This window comes from Pituophis catenifer, unplaced genomic scaffold (genome assembly GCF_029215685.1).
Source record: "Pituophis catenifer annectens isolate HBS135680 unplaced genomic scaffold, rPitCat1.0.hap2 SCAF_1, whole genome shotgun sequence".
Lineage (NCBI taxonomy): Eukaryota > Metazoa > Chordata > Lepidosauria > Squamata > Colubridae > Pituophis > Pituophis catenifer.
This window is the reverse complement of record NW_027256881.1, coordinates 13776499-13803462: the sequence shown is the minus strand read 5'-3', so window position 1 is coordinate 13803462 and position 26964 is coordinate 13776499. Positions and strand designations below refer to the sequence as shown.

At 43.3% G+C, this 26964-nt stretch overlaps 1 protein-coding gene across 2 annotated transcripts in view; it reads left to right on the top strand.

The window, feature by feature from the left end:
* The first annotated feature begins 6048 nt into the window (after positions 1-6048).
* LOC139308500 (sphingosine-1-phosphate transporter SPNS2-like) overlaps positions 6049-26964 on the top strand; it is a 154777-nt gene continuing 133861 nt past the window's right edge. For both annotated transcript variants that reach the window (XR_011599724.1, XM_070932070.1), the window contains exon 1: positions 6049-6437. Coding sequence is in view for 1 of the 2 variants with exons in the window: in XM_070932070.1 (XP_070788171.1) it covers positions 6080-6437 (358 nt within the window). In the remaining variant the exon portion in view is untranslated. The remainder of the gene's footprint in view (positions 6438-26964) is intronic.

Sequence of the window (26964 nt, the reverse complement as noted above, 5' to 3'; positions counted from 1 at the left end):
AATTTGGGGACTTTTTTTAAACGGCAGGATGCTTTCTATCATGCTGTTTCTATGGTGCAATGCTTTCCCATTATCCAGATGCAACATTGTTAGGAAATATGGCCATGTTTTTATGTCATAATTTAGATGCCTTTAACAGAAAATTTGACATAGTTCTGGAGGACAATTCCATTAATCATGAATATAGTCTTCTATTCAGAGATATACTGACATGATTCATATCTTGTGTACTGAATTACACAGTGCTAAACTGTGGTTGGTTCACTCATCATCTAAACAAAAACATCATAAACCAAATGAGGACTTGAATGATGGATAAATGTAGCCATTATGATGTTTTAAACCAGATGTAATAAAGTATGAAGGCAGCTAATTTATCTTTTAGCTAGTAAGTTGTGGTTGGTTGTTTAACCATAACTTAAGCTGTTATGTGATTATCACCTCTGGGTAGTATTTCAGATTTTCCAGATAAACTGGTACATTCCTCCCATAAATAGCCCAATTAGTCTACAACAGTCTTTTTCAAATTTGGCAACCTTAAGATGTGTGGACTTCAACTCCTAGAGTTCCCCAGAAAGCATGTTGACTAGGAAAATCTGGGAGCTGAAATCTACACATCTTTATGTTGCCAAATTTGAAGAAACAACAACATTGGTCTACTCTACAAGAAAGTAAAAACCTACACCAGTGTTTCTCAAAGATGGCAACTTTAAGACATGTGACTTCAATTCAGGGGTGAAATCCAGCAGGTTCTGGAGAACCGGTAGCGGAAATTTTGAGCAGTTCAGAGAACTGGTAGTGGAAATTTTCAATAGTTTGGAGAACCGGCAAATACCAACTCTGGCTGGCCTCAGAGTGGGGTGGGAATGGAGATTTTGCAATATCCTTCTCCCAAGAATGAGGAAGGAATGGGGATTTTGCAGTATCCTTCCCCTGCCATGCCCACCAAGCCACGCCCACCAAGCAACGCCCACAGAACCTATAGTAAAAAAATTTGGATTTCACCACTGCTTCAACTCCCAGAATTTCCCAGCTAGCATGCTGACTCTGGAATTCTGGGAATTGAAATCCACGTCATAAAGTTGCCAAATTTAAGAAATATGGTACCATACCCAAGTCACACTTGTCTCCTGTTGGTTTATATGAACTCATCCTTGCCACTTTCTTGGCACAATAGGGAAATGTGCTGCATTTTGGGACTTTTTTTTGTCAACTTCCCAGCTTAGATTCAGGCATCAAAAATGATAGCAGCCCAAGACAAAAGAAGATTCAGTATCTCCAAGAGAAGATGTTCCAACTGCTACATACTACAGGTTTCTGAAAATATCTGTCTCCCAATCCTTTGTTGTCTCCTCTCTAGCTGTTGCTTTACAACCTTTTGATCTGGACTTCTAACCATCGAACCCCAGGGATGCTAGTCATATCACAGCTATGACTGGAGACTTTCATTTATGTGTGCTGAACCTGGGAATGTCTGAACCACCTACAGCTTATCTTCTGCATTGCTTGACCTTTTGACCTCTTTCTGATTAAAAGATCTACCCATCCATTTATTTCTTCTCTTTTAAGTAGAGGGACCTGTAATTTATTCCATTTATTTATTAAACGAATTGGATATAGCTGCCCATCTCCTAAAAGTAATGTGTTGCCATGTTGTGTGCATTCATCCTATGTTGTCAGCACACTATGCCCTCCTCTTCTGGTGAATTCCACTCCACTTTTTCTTGCTTCCCTTCCCTACAAGGGACAACCAGCATTTTATAGCTGGTAAACATAATTACACAACATAGTTTGCTGTGATGTGGTTTGTTTGTTTTTGGTTTAAGGTGCAATGTGCATGCAGCTTTGTGGCTTATAAATCCCAATTTATAGCAGGTGCTATGTTGTGTCCGTCATTTATTCAATAAACAGTGGTTAAATAGACAATGGTTGAAATTGTTGTTGAACTGGGCTTTTTATTACTTTCTATTTTCAGACCTTTAAGGGTTTTTTTTTTTAAATTACACATGCATGTACATAAAATGAATCTGAAGTTTGCTCATTTGCATCTTCAAATGGGTTGGATGACAGCAGATTATTTCACATATTCTACGAATCCTGGTTTGTTTAATAATGGCTGTTGAATAAATGATTTTTCACCAAGTTCTCACAATATGCTACTCAAAGAATGTAAAAAGTGCAGCCAACAGCATCTTAAGACAGAAACCATCTTTGCATTTTGGGTAGTTTGGACCAGATTTGGAATCATAAAGAGATGACCACAGGATGGCAGCAAAGAGCTCACTTTTTCTGTATCTCGTTTCTGCCATCTACTGCTCATCTGCTTTTTACACACTCACATTTGGTGATGTAAAGGGCTGTTAATGTAACCTTGAGAAACAGGAAGCAGAACTGAAATAGAGTCAATAGTCACAGATTCAGTTACTATAACTTTATAATAAAAGTAGTATTAGCATTCATAACTTTAGTCGACTTCAAAGGGCTGAAAGGTTGGCAGTCCTTGATTTATAACTACAATTGAGCCCAAAATTTGTTGCTAAGTGAGACAATTGTTAAGTGTGTTTTGCTCCATTTCCTGCCACAGTTGTTCAGTGAGTCATTTATGAGTCAGTTGCCAAGCGTCTTAATTTTGATCATGGGATCATGGGGATGCTGTAACGGACGTAAGTGTGAAAAACAGTCATAAGTCACTTTTTTCAGTGCTGTTATAACTTCAAACAGTCACTAAATGAACTGTTGTAAGTCAAGGACTACCTATAAGAGCCGAGGTGGTGCAGTGGTTAGAATGCAGTACTGCAGACTACTTCTGCTGACTGCCGGCTGCCTGCAGTTTGGCAGTTCAAATCTCACCAGGCTCAAGGTTGACTCAGTCTTTCATCCTTCCAAGGTCAGTAAAATGAGGACCCAAATTGTTGGGGACAATATGCTGACTCTGTAAACCGCTTAGAGAGGGCTGTAAAGCACTGTGAAGCGGTATATGTCTAAGTGCTATTGCTATTATAGTCCTACATTTGGGAGAATCTGAAGGGGCAAACAAGCGGCTTCAACCACACAGACCTTAGGATACCACTTCATCATTTAAAACTCCTTAACCCTCTCTCCTCCTGCTCATTTTTGGAGTATAGCCCTCAATCTGTTAAACCAAGCCTTTTCTGTCGCCTCAGCTGATGAAAATTGTGGAACTGTGCTAAACCATAAACCAGGGGTGTCAAACTCAAGGCCCGGGGGCTGGATCCAGCCCATGGGGTGTTTAGATCTGGCCCGCAGGGCCCCTCTGGAAACAGCAAAGGACCAGGCCACGGTGCTTCTGCCAGCAAAAACAGAGCTCAGGAGGGCCACATGCAGCACTTCCGAGCCCCGTTTTCACTGGCAGAGGGTTGCAGGAGGCCGTCACAGCCCAAAACGGAGCTCAGGACCCCGTTTTCGCTGGCAAAGTGCTTGGCTACCACAGGCGCCCCCAACATGAGTGATGTCGAGCTGGCCAAGCCTACCCTGGCCCGAAATCAAACACAAGCCTGATGTGGCCCTCAATGAAATTGAGTTTGACACCCTTGCCATAAACCATGATTTATGAGATGCAAGGACTCGGTTTGTATAATATCCCAAGTCAAAATCAAATCAACTGCCCTGTCATTGTGTTCCCGGACACAATACGCCTCTATACTAGATAATGCATGAAAGCCTTAATTTCACATTATAGTTCCTGCAAACTTGTAATGGAGCCTACTCAGGAGAACTCTATAAGTAATCTCAATTAAAACTTCAAACTTGGATAAAGGACTGTTTGTGAAGAAGGCAGTAAGGTGATGGAGGGCAGCATGGCTTTGTCGACCTGCTATAGAGATTTAACATGTTTTGCCAATACAACCTGTGATTTATTGTAACGTGTGAATGCACCTCCACATTGCTAGAAAACCAACATCCAACTTCCTTGCAAACACCAAGACATACCATAATTTGTTTGTTCTTGCCTTATTAGCATGTTATGTGAATGCAGCCACTGGCATGTGTGAATTAGTTTATAGCTTAGCATCAGAGGTGGGTTTCAGCAGGTTCTGACCAGTTCTGGAGAAAGTAAAAATTCTGACTGGTCCCACTCTCATCTATTCTCTGCCTCCCCAATTCCCAGCTGATCAGGAGGAAATGGGGATTTTGCAGTAATCTTCCCCTGGATTGGGGAGGGAATGGAGATTTTACAATATCCTTCCCCTGCCATGCCCACCAAGCCACGCCCACCAAGCCATGCCATGCCCACCAAGCCACACCCACAGAACAAGTAGTAAAGAAATTTGAAACCCACCACTGTTGTTTAATCCCAGACAACTCTAGTTCCTTTAATAAGTCTTGATTAGACTTAAGAGCATTGCAATGTGTAATCAAACATCAAATCCGTATCAAGGGTATTGATCACTGAAAGCGTAATGAGTATATGGCAGGATAAAATAGCTTCTGGTTCTCCAGCACAGAATTTGATTCTGAACTCTGTCCCATGCACTGATGCCAAATCACTTGGCTTCTGCACAGAGAGGGCTGGAGAAATGCTGGAGCCTCTGCAGATGCCAAAATTGCATTCCCTCACAGGGTCACAAACATGTTTCTCTTATGGAAATCCCACCCAATTCCACTGCAATCAATCTGTCATTTCTGTTCCTGAAGTTACAATGGGATGCGGTCCCAGCTTTATTGAAAACTTTTTGGAAACACAAGAGCAGCCAAGTTCTTTTTTGGAGATCTCTTTAGATGCCTGTTGCAATTAAGGCATTACCAGAGGTGGGTTTCAGCAGGTTCTGACCAGTTCTGGAGAACCGGTAGGGGAAATTTTGAGTAGTTAGGAGAACAGGTAGTAAAAATTCTGACTGGCCCCGCCCCCCATCCATTCTCTGCCTCCCAAGTCCCAGCTGATCGGGAGGAAATGGGAATTTTGCAGTAGCCTTCCCCTGGAGTGGGGTGGGAATGGAGATTTTACAGTATCCTTCCCCTGGAGTGAGGAGGGAATGGAGATTTTACACCTTCCCGTCACACCCACCAAGCCACGCCCATCAAGCCATGCCACGCCCCCAAGCCACACCCACAGAATGGATAGTAAAAAAAAATTGAAACCCACCACTGGGCATTACCTTCGTATGCATTTTTTTTTTTGCATAGATGATTACCTAGGGTAGATTAGCCAATGCCCAGGTGACCTATTTATTAGAGGTACTTATATACTGCTTCAGTGTGGCAGATTAATAGTCATAGCAATATCAGCAGTATCAACAACTGACAATGTAAGGAATAGTTAAAAAAAAAACCAATTTACCACTAAGCCCCAATTGGAAACAAACCACGTTTGTTCTGAACAAGCTCAAGTTCCCTAAGCTTTGGATGTGTAGACGTTTCCACGGTTAAAGATAAACAGCCCCAGAGTTGGAAGGGACCTTAGAGGTCATCTAGCCCAACCCCCTGCTCACGCAGACGACCTGTACTAGGGATTCGAACCGCTGAACCGCCGACCTTTCTGGTCGACAAAGCTCAGCCTTGTCTCAGCCACTGCGTCTCGTGTGAACCCAGCTTGGGTAGAAAGTTCCCTCTGATATTTCAAGCGGGAGTGTGGCCGAACGTCACTCCCTCTCCTTCCCCGCGTATTTTACTCAGATAATTCAGCTTTATTTTTATTTTTATTTTTTTATTTAAATGGTAGTAACCCTTTCCAGGCACCTCAACGGAAGGCGGGACGTAGATCAACCCAACCAACCAATCAACCGAATTGGAAGGGACCTCGGAGCTCGCCGCCAAGCCGACCCTGGTCGTTCCCCGGGGGCGGGGGGGGGGAGCCTCCATCCGGCGCAGAGGGTCCCGTCCGCCCGGCCGTCCCTTCCAGGCGGCGCGTCCGGAGCCCGGCCCGAAGGCGGCGCGCCACCGCCGGGCTCTCCGCGGGCGTCCCCGGGCCGCCTTGGGGAGCGCAGAGGGCGGGGCGGGGCGGGCGTCGCAGCCAACCAGGCGGCGCGCGGGGCGGGCGAGCCGGCGGCCGAGGCAGCCAAGATGCGGCGCTGATCGGGCGGCCGGGGCAGCAGGTGCGTCTCCTTCAGCGCCGCGGCTCATGATGTGCCTGGAGAGCGACGGCTCGTCGGGCAGCGGCCCCCCCGGCTGCGGCGGACGCCTTCGGGTCTCGGCGGCGGCGGCGGTGGTGGCGGTGGCCGGCGACGACGACGAGGAGGAAGACGACGGCGGAGGCGGCGGCGGAGACCGGGGTTGTTGCGGACGGGGCGGCGAGGTGCAGACGCTCTCCGGCGCTCTCCCGGCGCCCGGCGGAGGAGGCAAGAGCGCAGCCAACGCCGAGCGGGGCTGCCAGGCGGCGCCCGCCGCGGCTCCCAGCCTGGGTAGAGCCCGCGTGGCCGCCGCCGCCATCCTCAGCATAGGCAACGTGCTCAACTACCTGGACAGGTACACCGTGGCAGGTGAGACCGTCCGGCCGCCTCCGCTCCTCGGTCTTTTCTCCCCTTTTTCGCCCGGTCGCTCTTTTTTACCTCACGAGCCTCGGCTTCCCTTCCCCGCCCCTGCCGGGCTGCTTGGAACCGCGCGTCTCTCTCTCCTCCGCAGACCTCCCCGCTCCCCTCCTTTCTCCTCCTTTCCTCCCCGCTTCCTTTCCCGGTGGGTGTCCGCCTGGACTGCCCTGTTCGGCGGCGGCGGCGGCTGGTTTTAATTTCCTTCTTCCTCCGTTTGAGCCTTTTCCTTTTTCCCTTCCTCTCCCCTCCGTTCCTTTCCCCCGCGGCTCCGTTTCTCCTCTTCCGATTTTTTCCCCCCTTCCTTTCGTTCCTCGCTCCCTTCCTCCCTTCCACCCCGTCTCCTCCTCTCGCTTCTCTCTCTCTTTCTCTCTCTCTCTCTCTCTTGTCCTTCTTTCTCTCGGCCGTTTGTCTCTTTTTTTTTCTCTCGCCTTCCTCAATCTCCCTAGCGAGCACTTTGCCCGGCTTCCATCTGCGCGCTCGCTCGCTCGCTCAGCTGGCTGCTGCCGCAGGGACCGTTCAGCCCTGCTGTTGTGGCGAAGGCGCAACTCTTCGCCTTGCGCTGGATACAAAGGGAAGATGCTCTGCCCGGCGCTTTGGCACCGGGGAAAGGCAGAGTACATAAAAACGATCGGTGTGTGTGTGTGGGGGGGGGGGGGGTTCCTTTGACAGAAGGGGACAGGGATACATTTGGCACCTCTGGCCCCGCTGCTTCTCTTAAAACTGGAGAAAGAAAAGAACTGACCGGCTTCAGGATGATCTGGGTAGGAGCTTCAGGGTTTAGCCGGCCAATGTTGTCTTCTTGCCTTGCCACAAAGAGAATGAATGAATGAGTGTGCATAGATATATATAGATATATATATATAGATATATATACTGCTCAAAAAAATAAAGGGAACACAAGCAGAAGACATCCGAGATCTGAATGAATGAAATAGCCTTATTAAATACTTTGTTCTTTACATACAGTAGTTTATACACTGCTCAAACACCTAAAGGGACCACAAAACTACTGTATGTAAGGAACAAAGTATTTAATAAGGCTATTTCATTCATTCAGATCTCGGATGTCTTCTGCTTGTGTTCCCTTTATTTTTTTTTGAGCAGTGTATATTTGTATAGAGAAAATGTTATCTTAAAAGGGGTGTTTTTTTCCCCTCTCCAGATCTGAAAGATGCCCATTCTAGAAAGCCTTGCTCTGTTTCTTTCCCAGTGGATGAATTGCATTGCTTAGGGCAAAAGAATGCCTCTCTCACCCACCCACCCACCCCAATCTTCCTCAGCCTGCAAAAGGAGATTTTTGTACCATTGTCTTCCACGTTGTCATGAATGGTCCCTCCCCCTTCGGTTTTCCAATAATTGGGATTTGTATCAGAGGGGCAACGGAGTGATTCTCTCTACTGTTTGATGTACTTCTCTGGGTTTGTCCCTTGAAGAGTGTGTCTATGTGTGTGTGTGTGTGTGTGTGTGTATGCACAGGCGCACGGGTCTGCCGTTGTTGTGTTGACAGAGGGAATCTAAAGGACTTATCTGAATGCTCCAAGGGTGACAAGTAAAAGCTGTTGCGAGGGAGATAAGGGCGACTTTGAAAATGGAGTGGTAGGAATTCTTGTGTATTGGCAATACCACTGGGTGCAACCAACATAAAACCAGAATTTATATTCTCCACTTCTCCTGGTGGGTTTATTCAAAGAAGAAAAAGCATCTGCTTTTAAGCAGCCACCTCTTGGCTGCACGTGCTTGAATAGTCATCCTATGGAGATTGAGGTTCTTTATCCCCAAAGGTGTTTAAAAAGAAAGGAGCGCACAATTTCCTTGCTTTTCCCTTCTGCACATTGCAGAGGGTTGGACTAGATGGTCTTTGAAACCCCTTCTGACTTCTCTATGCAAGGGGGGGGGAATGAAAGCATTCCCTTTGAAGTGAGAAAATAGGGGAGGTTTTTTGCTTTTGGGGGTGTTGCCTCAGGGGGAAAAAAACCCTATATTAAAGAAATTGCAGGGGGGAGACCTGAGTTTTGGTAGTGAAGAATTGGAAGTCTGCTACCATCTATTCCATCTAATAAATTTGCTGGGAAAAGGGGCTACCACAGCTCCCTCTGATATGTTGAAGAGGAGCTGCGTGCATCTGTGTATGAATGAGTTTTCCCTTGATAGCTTGAACACCTTTGGAAAATGTGTTCCGTCAAAGGACACAAGAGCTTGATATATCAGTTTTAGCGCAGTCAGTAGACTAAATCTATTCCTGAGCGAAGTGTAGGCCTTTTTTCTTTGTTCTAGTGGTCAGGAGGGAAAAAAAAAATTCTTATTTTCCTGCCTCACAGAAATGTGGCAAGGCGGAGTTAGGAAGATAAGGCTATGATCTGCGAGTTTGCCTCTGAATTTGGATGCCTCTAAATTCCAGGTTTTCACGGAGCCCTTTCAAAAGGACTCTTTATTATTAAAACAAGATAGTCTCGATTTAGGTGTGACAATTTCCCACAGGCCATTCAGTGGCCATTCATTGTTACAAAGGGATGGGAATCTGGGCTTCCCGTGTCTGTTGTCAAGTTGGTTGAGGATAATAGGGTTTATTTAGAAGACTATATAGGTTGAGAAAAGTTGCATTGAAGTACAAATGGTCTCCGACTTAACAATCCTTCGTTTAGTAACCGTTCAAAGTTAAAACAGGACTGAAAAAGGTGACTTACGGCCATTATAGCATCCTCATGGTCATGTAATCAAAATTTGGGTGCTTGGCAACCAGTGTGTATTTATGATGGTTGGAGTGTCTTGGGGGGGGGGGTCAGGTCATCATCATTTGCCACCATCCTAGCTGACCTCTGATAAGCAAAGCCAATGAAGGAAGCTGGATTTGACGGTGTGTTTCACTTAACAGCTGCAGTAATTCACTGAACTGTGGCAAAAAGATCATAAAAATGGGTGTGACTCACTGACAAACCGCTTTGCTTTAACAACCGAAATTCTAGTCCCAATTGTAGTCGCAAATCGAGAATTACCTGCATATTGTCTTTACTAATGTTGATATAGCATTTATCTAAAGCTAAAAATCTTTTTTTCATGCCTTGCACTAAGTCACAGTACTGTAATTGTACTCACGCTTTATCTTACACTGACATAACCATTATTCCAAATCACAATAGCTGGTTTCATACACACTATACCAACTCCAGATAAAATACGCCAGACTTTAGCACCAATACTAATTCTAAACACTGAACATCTGGAATTGGGAACAGGTAGGCAATTCCTAGAGCAATGACCCCTCCCACCTGGCACCCAAAGAATGGGGACTGCAGTTCCCAGAGTCAAAGTCCCAATAGGTTTAGAAAGTGGTAGGATAGAGAAGGATGCCATGTACTGAGAGCCAATGGATTTGTCATCATATTGCAAGATGCAGAGTGAGGCTTGATGTCTTGCTCAAAGGGGCATAGACACAGTAGTGGCTTGCTGTGACATTGGAAAGATCTTCCAGTTGTGAAATTAGCAAGCCTCTAGTATCAGTGTTTAGAAAATGCAAAGCCCTATTTAAGATCTATATGGAGAAAGGATATTGGTCAGTGTGAAGCGTCATCTCTGAGCCCATTGTAGATGCTGTAGAAGTTCTGATGCCAAGAGGTTTTCAGGATCTGTATTAGAATAAACAGGCACCAGACCAGACTCAACCCAGCCAAGAGAAGTAGCTTGAGAGCAGGCCTGTAATCCTTGAGTCCTCTGAAACCACATTTCTTGTTAGACATGCAGGTGGAAGCCTGTCCCAGAGGACATTGGACCACTCCTTTCTAGCACTGATGATGGTACCTAGTTGGGTAATGAAATGACTATAAGGAAACAACCAAACTCAGAGAGTTTGGACCCCGTGGAGCAGCTCTGTTTGGTGTGTCAGTTGTTGCCTTACTTGGAACAGGTTGGTCTGAGAATGGTTACTCATGTCCTAATCATCCCTAGTATGGATTACTGTCATTATCATTTCATGCCCTTGAAAACCACCCGAAACTTCAGCTGAGACAAAAAAGGAGAGGGCTGTGTGCTTATTGACCAATCCCATTACTGTTATGTTATACCATCACTGCAGAAGCTGCGTGGTTATGGCCTATAAAACCTTATATATCAGTGATGGCGAACCAGGATGGGAGCGTGTGCGTGCTCGGCTGGGCTGCAACCTGGAAGAGGAGTTGCCCAGGGCACATGCGCATGCCCAAAAATGAACTTTCGGTTTCTGGCCAGCTAGTCTTCCGGGTTTCTGGTGTGCATATGCATGCGACGACCAGCTAGCCGGCGCACATGCTCACGCAGGAAAACAGAAGACCAGCTCTTCCAGTTTCAGGCACTGCCGCATGCACGAAGGCCAGCTGATCGTCGTGCTTGCATGCATGCCAGAAACCCGGAAGAGTAACGGGCAAAATAATTAAAGTTTTATTTAACTAAGCTTTTGTCACCAATCTGCTGACATTGTCAGAGTATTAAACTACCATTACAGAGATCTCTGCCTTTATATGCCATTAATCAATTTGGCCCTGGCACGTGTAATAGGCCCTTCCACTACTAATATACCTGGAACTTGTATTTTTAGAATAGTTTGTAATATATATATATATTATATAAACTGATATATATCAGTTTTCCTAAATAGAATCTTTCTACCCACCTGGGTGACAAGAGAAAACCTGCTAAAAGTCGCTCCTATTGTGAGGTGTAGTGGGAGGGAGATAAGTGGCAACCATTCATTTTGGGGGCTCTTCTCCTCCAGTAATGGTGGCCCCCACCTTTACGACATTTCTGAAAAGACTTTTGAGTCTGATTTATAGAATAATCAGCACCAGTGTGCTTTTATTATTACTTGTTGTGTTGTTACAGTCTTATTATTATTATTGCCCTGCATTGCTGTCCTGCTGCAACACACCTGTACACCAGGGGTGGGTTCTACTTACCTTTACTACCGGTTTGCAACGGGGCCACACGCATGCGCAGAAGCATTCTGATGACATCAGGGTCAGTGGGCGGAGCCTCCTGCCGGTTTTACTACCGGTTCTATAGAACTGGTGCTGTACACAGTATTCAATCCACTTAGATCAGGGTTTCGCAACCTTGGCCACTTTAGGATGTGTGGACTTCAACTCCCAGAATTCCTTAGCCAGCCGGCTGGGGAATTTGGGGAGTTGAAGTCCACACATCTTAAAGTGGCCAAAGTTGAGAAACCCTGATCTAGATTAAGGTGATCGATATAACTCCTATGAAGATCAAACCTTCATCTAGATTAAAGTGACTGATAACTCCCATGAATAAATTTTAGGAAAAGGCTGGTTCTTTTTTTACCTGGCTGTAGATTTTTCAAGTAGCAGAAAACCCAAGTGCTGGAATAAGGATTTGTGTTTATCTGGAAGGTTATCATGATACCAAAATCCCTTGTGCTAACTCAACAGCATACATATCCAACAAAGCTTCCTATTGTTATGTGTGTGTGCTTAAGAGAAATAAAAGTTTTTAAATGCCTCACATAGGAATGAAAGGAGGACAATGGGTTTTTTTAAAAAAAAATATTCTTATCTTTGGGAGAAATCTGCTTACATATTAGAAAAAAATCTCATTCTTGAGAAAGAGGGAGCCAGGAGCTGGTTAAGATGCTAATTGTGGGGAAAAGATGGTGACCAGGAAACGCCTGTGTAAACAGATTTTGGCCAATATCAGGCAGTTTCTTGGAAAGCGACCTCCCTTTAATTGTCGCATGTTCTAAACATTTCCCTCTTTAACTCAGCTTTAGATTTGTCAGAAGAAAAGATACTCTGTTGAAGTTACTGACTTCATACACCAGACTAAGTGATGTTGTGTTTGTTTGGTTTTGGCTTTCTATGATTTGTGAATAAGCCAAGTGAGGCTTATTCAGGAAATCACGGTTAAGCAGCCTGCTTTAGCAAAACTTGGGAGCTTCACTCGGTAAAATTCTACATGGGTTTAGTACAGGGATGGGCAAATATGGCCCCTTTATGACCTGTGGACTTCAACTCCCAGAATTCCTGAGCCAGCTTGGCTGTCTCAGGAATTCTGGGAGTTGAAGTCCACAGGTTGTAAAAGGGCCACAGTTGCCCACCCCTGGTATAGTAGGACCAGGTATGGGCGTGAAATCAAACTCGGCTCCCCTTAGCCTCCTGCTAGAATAGAATTCTTTGTTGGCCAAGTGTGACTGGACACACAAGGAATTTGTCTTTGGTGCATATGCTCTCAGTGTACATAAAGAAAAAGTAAAATGTATTAGTCAAGAATCATAAGATACAACACTTAGTGATAGTCACAGGATACTAATAAGCAATCAAATCATACCAGGAAACAATAAAAACAATATACACCCAACATGGATATAGCCATAAGTGGGAAGACATAGGTACTAGTAAGGATGAGAAGAAGAATAGTAATAATAATGCTAGATATTCTCACTATCGACCATGAGTGTTTACATTCCAAGGGGTTCGGCGTATCTCTTGTGGTCCAACAGGAAAGGTGTGTGATTGGCATAGTCATAAGGGCTCTGCTCAAGGATAGGCCTAGAGTTATGATGAATCAGGCTAAGGCGTGCATCCTGACTGAGCCCTCTTGAGTGTGTTACAAGGAACTTTGACAAACTAAAAACTCGATAGGATATGTGCTGCTCATTTTTTGTGACGTAGAAGGGTGTCTCAATCCAGCCTACTTTTCAGCTCCGTGTACGATAATTCAGCCACTTGCTTAAGTGCATTGTGTGAATGCAGCTACAAGTTGTCCTCAACTTATAACCATTCATTTAGTGGCCGTTCGCACTTGGAACAGAACTGAAAAAGAGTTTGATATGACTATTTTCCACACTTACGACTGCTTGACATGCCCATGGGTCACATAATCAAAATTCAGACGCTTGGCAACTGGTTCATATTTATGATGATTTCAGTGTGCCCTTGTGCAACCTTCTGACAAGCAAAGTCAGTGGGGTAGCCAGATTCACTTACCAATTGTAGCAAGAGAATGGCGCAAAACTCACTTAACAACTGTCTCGCTTAGCAATGGAAATTGTGGGCTCAATCTGAGGACTACAGCAAGTTTGTGCGGTCCTTATTAAATTCCTTACAAATAGTCCTTCACTTACAACAGTTCGTTGAGTGACCGTTCGAAATTACAACGGCGCTGAATAAAGTGATGTATGACCGTTTTTCACACTTACAACCATTGCACCAGGGTCATGTGATCATAATTGGAACATTTGGCAACTGGCTCACATTTATGACGGTTGCAGTGTTCCGGGGGGGATCACGCCATCCCCTTTTGCGACCTTCTGACAAACAAAGTCAATGAGGAAGCCAGATTCGCTTAACGGCGGTGGTACTAGCTCAGAGGTCTTCAAACTTGGCAGCTTTAAGACTTGTGGACTTCAACTCCCAGAATTCTCCAGCCAGCTATGCTGGCTGGAGAATTCTGGGAGTTGAAGTCTACAAGTCTTAAAGCTGCCAAGTTTGAAGACCTCTGTAGTAGCTTAATAACTGCGGTGATTCACTTTAACAATTGTGGCAGGAAAGGTTGTAAAATGGGACAAAATTCCCTTTAACAAATGTCTCCCTTAGCAACAGAAATGTTGGGCTCCGTTGTGGTCGTAAGTCGAGGACGACCTGCATTTAATTCAGAATCTAATTAATTCAGAAAAAGAGCTTTAGCAGCTTTTCCAGTTGACACTTCCATCCCCGCCTGATTTCTGCATTGAAGGAGGAGGGCTCATCCCCTTCAAAGGGAATCTGTTCTGTTGAGTAGCTCCTTTGCACTGCAACCTGTCTCCTAATATTTATCTCTAAATGGTTTCTCCGCAGTTTCCACCTGCAGGTTCTCGTTTTGCCATCTGGAGAAAGCAGTAAGCCTGCTTCAGGGTTCCCCCCCCCCTCAATGGTTCTTTGTTCATTCTCTGCTCAATTTCTTCATCAGGCAACTTTTAAGATGTATGCACTTCACCTGCCAGAATTCCCCAGCCAGCATGGCTGACGGGAACGCTGGAAATCCACACGTCTTAAAAGTTGCCAAGTGTGAGAAACGCTGCGGCTGCTAAACTGCATCCAATTCTTTCAGCTACCGGCACTGCTCCTGGGATTCACTTTAGCTGTGTGGTGCATTCCCTAGTTCGGCACTCAGACCTTGGGGCTTCACTTAATCAGAGCGATGGCGGTTGTGTATGTGTGTGTGTAAAACCAAAAAACTGAGGGCTAGAATCTTAGAAGTTAATGTGGCATGTGACAGAGTCACCAAGGTAATTGAAGCATAATGGGTGTGCATATCCTGTGTGCTCACGTTGCAAATGGAAATGCAGCAGCCCAAGGTAATGAAAAAAAAATTAGCCTGGTTTAATTACTGAGGGTGTACCGAAGGGGGGCCCCCACCCCAACCCACATCCCGGCTCCCTCTAATTTGGAATCAGTGATTCAGTCCTTGGGTGAGCTCCAGACGAGTGTCAGCAGTGTGTGTGTGTAGGTAGGTATATGTGTGTGTGCCTCTCTTTGCCTGAGTGAGTGCGGATGAATCAGGTCACCAGGTGAAAAATCCGGTTTGTATCTCAGGACAGGTGGCAATTAGCACACGCGGCTCTCGAATGCCTTCAAAGCATCTTTTGCTCATGAATAATGCAGGTGCTAGGGAAAGTAGGCAGAGGCCTCTTCTGCGGAGGAGTTAAGGGAGCCAGAGGTTGGTACATCTACAAGGCCACTAATCCAGCGTGTGTCAGAGCTGAGGTGTGGTTTCTGCCTTGGTCCCCGGCTCTCTTTCTCTCGCTCTCTCGCTTGGCCTAAGAATAAGTCACCGACTGAACTGGCTGGGTGAGAGATGACCTGGTATCTGTGAACTCATTTCCTGATACCTGGGAGTAAATATTTTGAACTTTGGGTTCCCGTGGGAACTTTAAAACTGCCCCTGAGTTTGTTCTATCAATGTAGAACAAATGTATTTTTCTTCTTCTTAACATAACAAAATAAAGAAAACCACTTACTAAGGGATACTTATTTAGTCCCCTTCTGACAAGATGGACGGCAAATAAATTATATACAAATACACATGCATACAGACTGACAGACAGAAAGACAGATGTGTGTGTGTGAGTGTGTGTATGTATATATATATATATATGTATGTATGTGACCTGGTGGCTCAGTGGCTAAGACGCTGAGCTTGATCGAAAGGTCGGCAGTTCAGCGGTTCGAACCCCTAGTGCCGCGTAACGGGGTGAGCTCCCATTACTTGTCCCAGCTTCTGTCAAACTAGCAGTTCGAAACCACGTAAAAAATGAAAGTAGAAAAATAGGGACCACCTTTGGTGGGAAGGTAACAGCGTTCCGTGTGCCTTTGGCGTTTAGTCATGCTGGCCACATGACCACGGAGATGTCTTCAGACAGCGCTGGCTCTTCGGCTTTGAAACGGAGATGAGCACCGCCCCCTAGGAGTTGGGAATGACTAGCACATATGTGCGAGGGGAACCTTTACCTTTACCTATGTATGTATGTATGTATGTATGTATGTATGTATGTATGTATGAATATGTATATGTATGTATGTCTTATCTATCTATCTCTATCTATCTTAAGAGAGACAGAGAGCAGGAGACCCTGGGTAGCTGCTACATGTTTTTTATTTTTGTTAAAATATATAATATAAATGTACTTTTTGTTTTTACTTGTTTTATTGTAAACTTGGAATCACCTAAAAGTGAGGCGATACTTGATACTTGACTATATAAATAAATACATTCTGGGAATTGAAATCTTAAAGTTGCCAAGTTTGAGAGAAACTGGGCTGAATGCAACCAATTCTTTCAGCTACTACAGAACTCATTGGATGTAGCTCTGGCATATTCCCTAGTTTGGCACTCAAACCTAGGGACTTGACTTAATCCCAGTGATGGCATAGTGTGTAACCAAAACAATGAGGTCTAGAACCTTAATGTGGCATGTGACCGAGTCACCAAGGTAATTGAAGTGCTCAGTAATGGGTATACATATCCTGTGTGGCTCATGTTACAAAGGGAAATACAGCTGCCCAAGGTAATGAAAAAAAATAGCCATATATTTGTGTGTGTGTGTGTGTGTGTGTGTACCTACATATACACATACAAACATACATATATGCACATACACATGGACACGTAAGGAGAGATACAAAATGTTAATCATTCATAGTTGGCATTTCTGTCTAAAATTAATATTAACCTGGTTCATCCATCGTGCTCAGCTACAAGAGCCTTAGACCTAGTGTAACATGTGAGTTGGGTCATGGGTGAAAAAAGTAGGTTTCCTCAGTTCAGTTAGTGACTAACATAATGTTTCCTTGGGTTTTCTTGTCAACAGTACAGAAAATAATACAATATTTTAACATTGCAAGCCACCCTGTGGTAAGATGGGTGACTAATAAATTTGATTGATATGTAAATACGTAAGTAGGTAAGTAAGCAAGTTAGCAAATAAATATATACATACATCCATAAAATCATTTGCCATTCTCTTCTTCCTCATTTTTTTCAAGTTCCCAGTGTTTAGATTTTACTTTTTACCTGAATTTCAACAAGCCTTGACTAAACCACAATAGAATAATGATAGTATATCTGTATTCACCTGGATTATATATGTGCAGCAATCTGCATTCATTTCTGGAATGAAATTATACATACAGGCAGAGCAGCAGCAATGGGAACGTGAGTCCCATGGAAACCGTTGGCGACACCTGACTTGTCTGTCTTCACTTCTAGGAAGGGAAACGCAGAGGATATGAGCCCAGGCCTTGTCATCCTGAGTAGGAAAGGACTCTGGTGACAGAATAGCCGAGACATTTGCCAAGCCACATTCCACAGGTAGCTACTGGCACTGTGTACTTCCCTCCTTGCAAATAATACTTCCGGGGAGACGACACATTACCCTTTGGCACCTCTGGAATGCTGTTTGGCGAGGCATCAGTGCTTCTGACTCATCCTTTGCACCTCTTTTGCAGATTTCTACCTTCTTCTGGCTTCCAGTTTCCCATTTCTAAAATTCTGGGTTTACAATCCTCTCTTTATGTTACTGTTCCTATGGAGAAGTCATTCGAAACACACCCGTTCTCGTGTACAACTCGGGAACCTGGGTGAGACTTAGTTATCCTCTCAGAAGGCCTGTTGGCTTGCTGCAATCTCATGCGAGGTTCTGATCCATTGCTCAGTCTTCCTCTTTTGCAAATGCCGAAGGGTTTTCATTCTCATGAAGCCAAAAACCTCTCGTGTTTGAAACAGAGCTGAGCTGCAGAGCACCTTTGGGGGAAAACTTCCTCTGATTTTGGGGCCAAGGAATGGAGTGATTGATTTTTATTTCTTCAGCAGTAGCAAGAATTTCCTGGAGGAATTTGTTTTTAGTTGTAAACCTCCCCGAGTCATTTGGGAGGCAGCCCATGAATAAATTACATTAAATTAATAAATTTCTAGAGGGCAGGAATCTTCCGTAATGGGAAAAACAAGGGCAGGATTGAAAAGTCCTCTTGGAAGTGAATGGAAGCTTGGGAATAAAATATAGAACATTCACATTTTGCCCTGGGCTATCTTATAATTAAATAAGTGCACATTCCCCCAAATTCTCTTATCCTCTGAAACAATTTGTAAAGCAAATTCTCTTTAATTAAACTGAAGGAGAATGGTAGGAAAAACTGCTGGATTGATACTACCTTGAAGTGTGTAGTAGGCATAAGTTGCCAAGTGTTGATTTTTGAGATCTAACTGCAAAGCTGGGTTCACACAACATATTAAACCAGGTGAAAAATGGGGCTGAGTCATTTGAGTTTATTGAATTGTGGGAACGAACCCAGCTCTTGATTCATTTAATGAGCAAGATTTTTATACTGCACCACAGTGTGGTTTATGTTATGCAATCACAGCAGCTGCATTCTTATTAAATCTGAATTTAGGGATGAATCTGTGGTGTGAAGACTTTCCTAGAACCTCTGAAGGGAGCCAAATAATAGTTGTCTGAACCAGCAATGAGACCGTATTTCAACAAGGCATTTCGAAAAGAAATATGAGTGACAAAATAGGATCAGACTACCAGAAGATGAAACCATCTCCACCAAATAAGGATCATTGGGCACATACATCCTAAAATGAGTGGTTGGGTTCCTCATCATTGTTTATAATTAAATAAACCACCATTGCCTGGTTTTGTACAGCATGCAATACTATGATCCATGGTTTACAGCGCACAGTGGGCAGTTAAGTATAAACCATGGCTTGGTGCAGTGGTGAAATTCAATTTTTTTTACTACTGATTCTGTGGGTGTGGCTTGGTGGGCATGGCAGGGGAAGGATATTGCAAAATCCCCATTCCCTCCCCACTCTAGGACCAGCAAGAGGTGATATTTGCCGGTTCTCCAAACTACTCAAAATTTCCGCTACCTGTTCTCCAGAACCTGTCAGAACCTGCTGGATTTCACCCCTGGCTTGGAGTTCTACATCAATCTCAACAACACATTCAGGTAGCTAGTTATATGAGCTGTGCTGAACCCAACTGAATTTCCTAAACATTTCACTAGCTTGTTCTTTTTGCCTGCTGCAGAGGTCTTGAAATTATACTTTTCTCAGTTTTATCAAGCCCAGGTAGTACTTGACTTACAATCATTCATTTAGTGAACATTCAAAGCTACAACAGCACTGAAAAAAGTGACTTTTGACCGTTTTTCACACTTAAGCATCCCCATGGTCACGTGATCAAAATTAAGATGCTTCACAACGGACTCATATTTATGACGGTTGCATTGTTCTGGGGTCATGTGATCCACCTTTTGCGACCTACTGATGAGCAAAGTCAGTGGGGAAGCCAGATTCACTTAACAACCAGGTCCCTAACTTAACGGCTGCAGTGATTGACTTAACAGATGTGGCAAGAAAGATTGTAAAATGGGGCAAAACTCGCTTAACCAATGTCTCACTTAGCAACATAAATGTTGGGCTCAATTTTGGTCATAAGTTGAGGACTACCTGTACTATAGCCAGAAGGGGGGGGGGGGCATTGTGAAACTAGAGGGGAGAAAGCCCAAATTAGCAGGAATATAATAGTTGTTGAAGAGAGTCCTCAAGGCAACTGAACATTTTGGAGGGGCAAAATTAAAAAAAATACGACATAGCAGGTAAGGGAAAAGAATGAACGGGGTGGGGTCTGCTGGAAGAATACACGTATCCCCAAAAAGAGAGCCAGAAGATTTTTGTCTAAGCATGGTTGTGTTTATGTCATGGATTTTATAATACCTTATTTAGGTGGACTCCGAACTTCAGCAGACAGATACTTCAGATTTTTTTCCCTCAGTTAATGGAAAAATTGCCAATTTTACTATTTCCTCAAGGCAGAGAATGCTCTTTCTCCATTTGGAAATCTGGCATATATTCCTGTATTTGCTTCTCCACCCTGATTCTAAATATTTGGGCTTTTAAAAAGCTTTTGTTTTTAAAAGTTATTAAGGGGGACAAAAAGACTATAACCGTAATTAAGACGAAAGCTGTGTTGCTAAATGCGAGCAGATTCTGGGGATGGATCCCTGTCTCTGCTGTAAATTCATGCAGGGAGTTTTGCTAAATCAGTCTATTTTGGGGGGCAATACTGTTTCTTAGGCTGAGTTTCCCCCTTCGATTGAGGCAAGCCTTGTAGCAAATAACTGGGCAAAGTTGTATTCCCTCAACCCTGTAATAATTCTTGATTTATTTATCTGGTACCAAAATGCAGCAATGTGAGGCCTTGACATTTATTTATTTATTTTTGTATTGCTTTTAATGTTTTTGACTGCATAGATGCAATGGAGAACTGGGAAAGGATAACTATTATTCTCGTTTTCTTGTTGGTTCTTCAGATTGCCTTAAAAATGAGCTTCTTTTCAGGGTGGGAAGATGTTTGGTTGATCGGCATAAGCAGTAACTGCTTGTGCTTTGGGACTCAGCAACACAGATCTCTTCAGCATCTTGGCTCAGTCAGTGGCTAAGACACTGAGCTTGTCGATCAGAAAGGTTGGCAGTTTGGCGGTTTGAATCCCTACAGGTCTCCTGCGTGAGCAGGGGGTTGCAAAGATTAACCCTCTCTTGTTTGTGAACATTTGTTGTTGTTTTCACTTGAATACAGCTATAAAACCGGGGTCCGGATTTGACCCGATTGGTTGTCAGGGAAAAGGAAAGGCTTAATAGTTTCCCAGTGATTTATATTCTTGATTAAAAGCGCAAGGTTTTCATTTGCAGGCAATACGATAACAAACGTATTCGATTGGTTGTTAATATTAGCTGCCTCTTTTCTGGAGTTTTATATGGCATATCTGGTTCTCCCACCACTCTTGTTTTATTCTTGCAATGGGCTTGTAAAATAGGTTATATTGAGAAATAGAGATTTTATGAGACTCGGAGTTACGTTTCCTTCCTTCCTTCCTTCCTTCCTTCCTTCCTTCCTTCCTTCCTTCCTTCTTTTTCTGTCCAAAAGACCCAAGTAACTTACTTTTTTCTGGCAAATAAATAGCGTGCTGGAGGCAAAGTGTGTTTTTATTTAAAAGAATCCACTGGGAAAAATGTGGACTTGTTCTGATCACTACACCGCACTGTCTTTGCTGAAGGAAATAAATAAGTGGACACCGTATTCACATACTGTATACCCACAGCAGTATGGCTAAGAAATAGCCATTGTTTGCTTATTGTAAAAAAAAACAGCATGGAGGGAAAAGATTAAATGAAGCATCTGTAACTCAATGCCTTCCAGAAACCTAGGACCATAACTCCCATCATCCCCAACCTAGAATATTCAATGATGGGAATTGAAGTTAATTGTATCTGGAACACTGAAGTTCTCAATAACCTGACAAGGAAATGAACCAAGGTTTGCTACAATTCCATTTTTATAACTAATGATAGGCCAACATGTCAATTTGTGTGGAATCTTTGCATGCCAGTATGCTTTTCAGGTTTTCTAGTGATGGATTGCCAAGAATTTTCCAATAAACAAAATGTTAGGTAATAACTCTGAGAGATCATTTAATCTTCTCTGATGGAGTGCTTAGCATGCATAACTTTTGCAGTATGAATAAAATGTGGCTTTGCACCTATTTATCTTCCGAGTTATCTGATCCTGTCTCCTTTGCATTACCTGTAAAAAGTGCTTGGTACAAATAAATTCAGATCTTTCTCTCGTAAGCTGTAGAGCACACACCCTTGACTTTCTCTAGACAGTGGGAGTACATGTGAATGAACATCCTGCCTGCTGAAACTTCCCCGGCTTTCTTCTAAAACTCTTGAAGTTATTTCCTGGTTTCATTAGATGATTCCCAGGAACTGGCATATGAGTCTGTCGGGGGGGGGGGGGGTGGGGGGGGGTGGGGAAGGCCTTTAAATCCCTTTAAATGGGATGCAGAGGGCTGAACTCTCAAAAACAGTAGGTGGAACCAGGTAGATCTAATTTTAAATTGAGCTCATTTACACCGTAATTAAAATGAAATCTAATGAATGCTATTAGACTCTAGTCATATATTTAATTATTCTGTCATGTTAAAATGCTAATTGGCAATGAGTTTTGAAGAGCCTGGGGGACACATCCTGACTTTTGCATATCTTTTGAGGAAGTCACAACCTGAAACCCCAGAATCTAATTCTTAAGACAAAAAGGCAGAGCACCATGCATATGTATACTACAAAAACTCTTGTCATAACTTTTAACTGAGTAAAATGGTGCATCATAGGGCAACATTTTTTTTTAATAAAAGTGCCTTAAATGGGTCACTTTAATTTACATCCAAAATCGGGGACCATGGCCGCTGAGTGAATAAAATTTGGGGAAGTTGTGGATGCTTCAGTGTTACTGGTTGCTGCTGCAGTCACATGATCTTTATTTTCAACATTCTGTGACAGTTTCCCAGCCAGTCTTGCAATCCCTTATTCCCTCCCAGTGGTGAAATCCAAATTTTTTTATTACTGGTTCTATGGGCGTGGCTTGGTGGGCATGGTATGGCTTGGTGGGCATGGCAGGGGAAGGATACTGCAAAATCTCCATTCCTACCTCACTCCAGGGAAAGGATACTGCAAAACCTCCATTCCCATCCAATTCCAGGGGAAGGATACTGCAAAATCCCCATTCTCTCCCCATTCCTGGGGCCAGCCAGAGGTGGTATTTGCCGGTTCTCTGAACTGCTCAAAATTTCTGCTACCAGTTCTCCAGAACCTGTCAGAACCTGCTGGATTTCATCCTGTTCCCTCCTCTACTCAGCAGCAGCCACTTACCTACCTGCTGGAAAAGGGAAGGAGAAGGGAGGAAAATTTCTGATGCTCCCTGCCTTATTCCCACCAATGGGGAAGCCAGAGGGAGTTGGAAGTAATTTCTGCTCCCACTCTTTTTTTTTTTTTTACAATGGTCATTCTGTTTCTCTGTTTAGGTAAGGAAATATCTCTGAATCAATGTCCCAACAGGGCATGAGTTGTCTAGTAATTTTAGAATAGAAGAGAACAGAATTCTTTATTGGCCAAGTGTGATTGGACACACAAGGAATTTGTCTCTGGTATGTCAGTTCTCAGTGTACATACAAACAACAAAGCGATAGGTCATAGATCATAAGTCATAGTTACAATCATTAATCATAAGGTACAACAAATCAGGGGTGAAATCTAAAATTTGTTACTACCGGTTCTGTGGGCGTGGCTTGGTATGTGTGGGGGGTAATGTGACTGGGTGGGCGTGGCCAACTTTTTTTTTTAACTTTTAAAAGCATTTTTTCGTCCGAAGAGGTTGTAGAAAAAATGCTTTTAAAAGTAAAAAAAAACAGCCTCTGATGATCGCGCAGCTCAGCTGGACATGGGGGGGGCGCAGGGATTTTTGCTACCGGTTCTCTGAACCACCCGCCGCCATCGCTACCAGATCAGGTGATCCGGTCCGAACCGGGAGCATTTCACCCCTGCAACAAATGATAAATGATAGATACTAATAGGAGAAGGTATTAGGAAAGATGAGAAGATGAGAAGGATAATATCAATACAGCCTACTACATGGGTAAATATCTTTGTATTCCTAAAACAATGCTGTGGGAATTAAGTGTTCAACAGAGTAATGGCACAGAGGGAAAAAAACTATCTTTGTGTCTAATTGTTTTGGCATGCAATGCCCTATTAACTTCATTCATCTACTCCTCTGCTATTCTCTTCCTGCCACCTTCCTTTGAAACCACTCATTTTTGCTCCTAGAAACGAAAACTCCAGCCCAGCAACAGTTTTAGATTTCTAGTCTTAACACTGCAGGAAAAAAAAAGAAGGAAGAAATGAAAAGCTGTCGCAATGGCATGAATTTTAAAGGTTGCCCCAGGTCTTAAGGTTGTTCTCAGCTGCCGAAACTGCTGATTACCTTTCTTCAGTGATCTCTCTCATAAACATCTGCTGGTGTTGACATCTTGAAGATGTAATATTGACTTCATCATCATGATGGTTTTATGATGTGACTAAAGAAGCAGATTTGCTGGCAAAGCTGTCGTTTTGTAAATGCTATTTTATTTCCTCTAGATTTAAAAAAAAAACCAAAAACCAAAAACAAAATCTCCTTAATCTTAGGGTCAAACTCGGTGCTGCATTCTTAAAATTTTTATCTGGTTTACCTACAAAGCGGTGCAGTTTTACAATCGTAGATAAAGCCTGCAAGAAAAGGAGAGAGGTTAGATTTGTACATTATGCAAAACGGTGGTTTACTGCATAAACCACCGCTGGCTGGGTTCACCCAATGTGCTCAGTCATAAACCTTGATTTAGGAATCCCCAAGTCTCGGGTTCATATAATCTACTAAGGCAAAATGAAACAATCATCTAACAATCTTCAGATGCTGTCGTGTCTGTCTAACATACTCCTTCCATATCTAATTAATCAAAATCTTTTAAATAAAATGAAATATTTAGAAAATTGGTAAGTGGGGAAGTGGGGTCCTAGCCTCTATAGCAGTGTTTTTCAATCTTGGCAAAACATTAAGATGTGTGGACTTCAACTGCCAGAATTCTCCAGCCAGCAATTCTGGGAGTTGAAGTCCACATATCTTAAAGTTTTGCCAAGATTGAAAAACACTGCTCTGTAACATCATGTTTTCTTTTTTTTGCAGAAATGTCTTTGGGCTCCACAATGTCCTCATGGCAGTGTGTGTGTGTGTGTGTGTGTGTGTGTGTGTGTGTGTGTGTGTGAAGGGGGAAGGTGTACATACTAATTCACCTTCTTATGGCTTGCTGTGTCTTCCTCACAATCATTTTGTAAGCATACCAATCACATGCTCTCAATATTCCAGCTGTAATCCCACCTTAAAAAGTTTGCCTCCTTCTGGTTTGGCATTGTGTGTGCATTTAGGAAAAAGTAGGCAGAAGGGAGGAAACCATTAAGAGGGAATGAGAATGCCTAGTATGGTTGTGTGGGCTCTGACCACATCCAATTTAACTTCTGACTCTGCTATAGCAGGTAGGTGGCCTCCAACTGTTTCCTCAAAGGAGGAAGAGTACATTCTAGCTATGTTATTTTCCTAGCTTATATGAAGTTTCCTCTATCCGGCACTTGGGTGGGCCACATAAAAGGGCAGAATAAATAATTTTGTTGTTCGGGTTTTTAAGTCATGTTCGATTCATCACTACCCCATGGTCCAAAGCACACCAAGCCCCTTGTTTTCTACTATCTCCATGTGTTTGCTCAAATTCATGTTCATTGCTTCAATGACACTCTCTAACCATCCCATCCTCTGTCATCTCCTTCTTCTTTTGCCTTCAATCTTACCCAACATCAGAGTCTTTTCCATTGAGTCCTCTCTTCTCATTTGGTAGCCAAAGTATTTGAGCTTCAGCTTCAGTATCTGTCCTTCCAAAGAACATTCAGGGTTTGATTTCCTTTAGGATTGACTGATTTGATCATCTTGCAGTCCAAGGGACACTCAAGAGTCTTCTCCAACAACATAATTCAAAAGCATAAATTCTTTGCCTCTCAGCCTTCCTTATGGTCCAAATCTCACAACCATTCTTTTTTTTTTTATTTGATTTATATGCCGCCCTTCTCCGGAGACTCAGGGCAGCTTACAATGCGTTAAGCAATAGCCTTCAAACTTTTGTATATTTATACAAAGTCAGCTTATTGCCCCCACAAACTGGGTCCTCAATTTACCTACCTTAGAAAGGATGGAAGGCTGAGTCAACCTTGAGCCTGGTGAGATTTGAATTTACAGTAATTGCAGACAGCTGGTGTTAATCACAATGCTATCAGTCTGCTGAGCCACCAGGCCCAGTTTCATTACCAGTTTCATTCATTACCACTGGGAAAACCATAGCTTTGACTATACTGAAGTTTGTTGGCAAAGTGATGTCTCTGCATTTTAATATGCAGAGAATAAATAATACAGTATCAATAATCAGAAACTAGGATGCTCAGGGACAAGATTCATAATAGGCTGCATTTGGCTTCCCTTTCCTATCTCTATTTGTGGAGATCTTTAACATGTGGCTAGAAGCTGATTGGATGGAAGAGAAGAAGATCCATATATTTTGTCTTCAATTATTGTGCAGGATGTTTGCTGTAAAATACAACAAAAACATGAATGAAACCACCCCATTGTTCCCTGTCTTAGCTGGGGTGAGATGGAGAATTTTTATATTACCCCGTTTTCCCAAAAATAAGATCTATCACAAAAATAAGACCTAGCATGTTTTTACCCATACACCTAATATAAGCCCTACTCTCAAAGTAAAGGTGCTTAAGATACTTAAGCACCTGCGCAGCCAGCCGCCCACCCATTCTGTCTGGTTGCTTATGGTGCCACCACCAGTAGAGGCCCCGTTGCAAACTGGTAGTAAAGGTAAGTAGAACCCACTGCTGCTCCTGTCCCACTGCAAGCAAGCAGAAGAAGTGAGCCTCCCGTACATGAAAAAATAAGACATCCCCCCAAAATATGCCCTAGTGCTTATTTTCAGACCAGTCTTATTTTCCTTTGGACCCCAAAATAAGCACTAGGGCTTATTTTCAAGGATGTCTTATTTTTTTTCCCATGTATGGGAAAATAAGACTGGGTCTTACTTTTGGGAAAACACGGGTAGGTAGTCCTCAATTTACAACCATTCATTTAACAACCACTTGAAGTTAAAATAGCACTGAAAAAAGTAACTTATGACTGGTCCTCGTCCTTACAACCACTGTAAGACCTCCCAAGCCTGACTAGGTGGCTCAGTGGCTAAGACACTGAGCTTGTCGATCAGAAAGGTCGGCAGTTCGGTGGTTCGAATCCCTAGTACAGGTCTCCTGCGTGAGCAGGGGGTTGGACTAGATGACCTCCAAGGTCCCTTCCAACTCTGCTACTGTTAAACTCTGTTATTCCCTAAATAAATAAAAATAAAATAAATGTGAAGGGGGAGGGGTCGCTCTAATATGATATTTTCCTGATGTTCCTTTTGTAGCGTGGAGTAAGCAGGAACAATGCAGAATGACCTGGTGTATCAGTAAGCTTCTTCTGAATTTATTTGGAAGG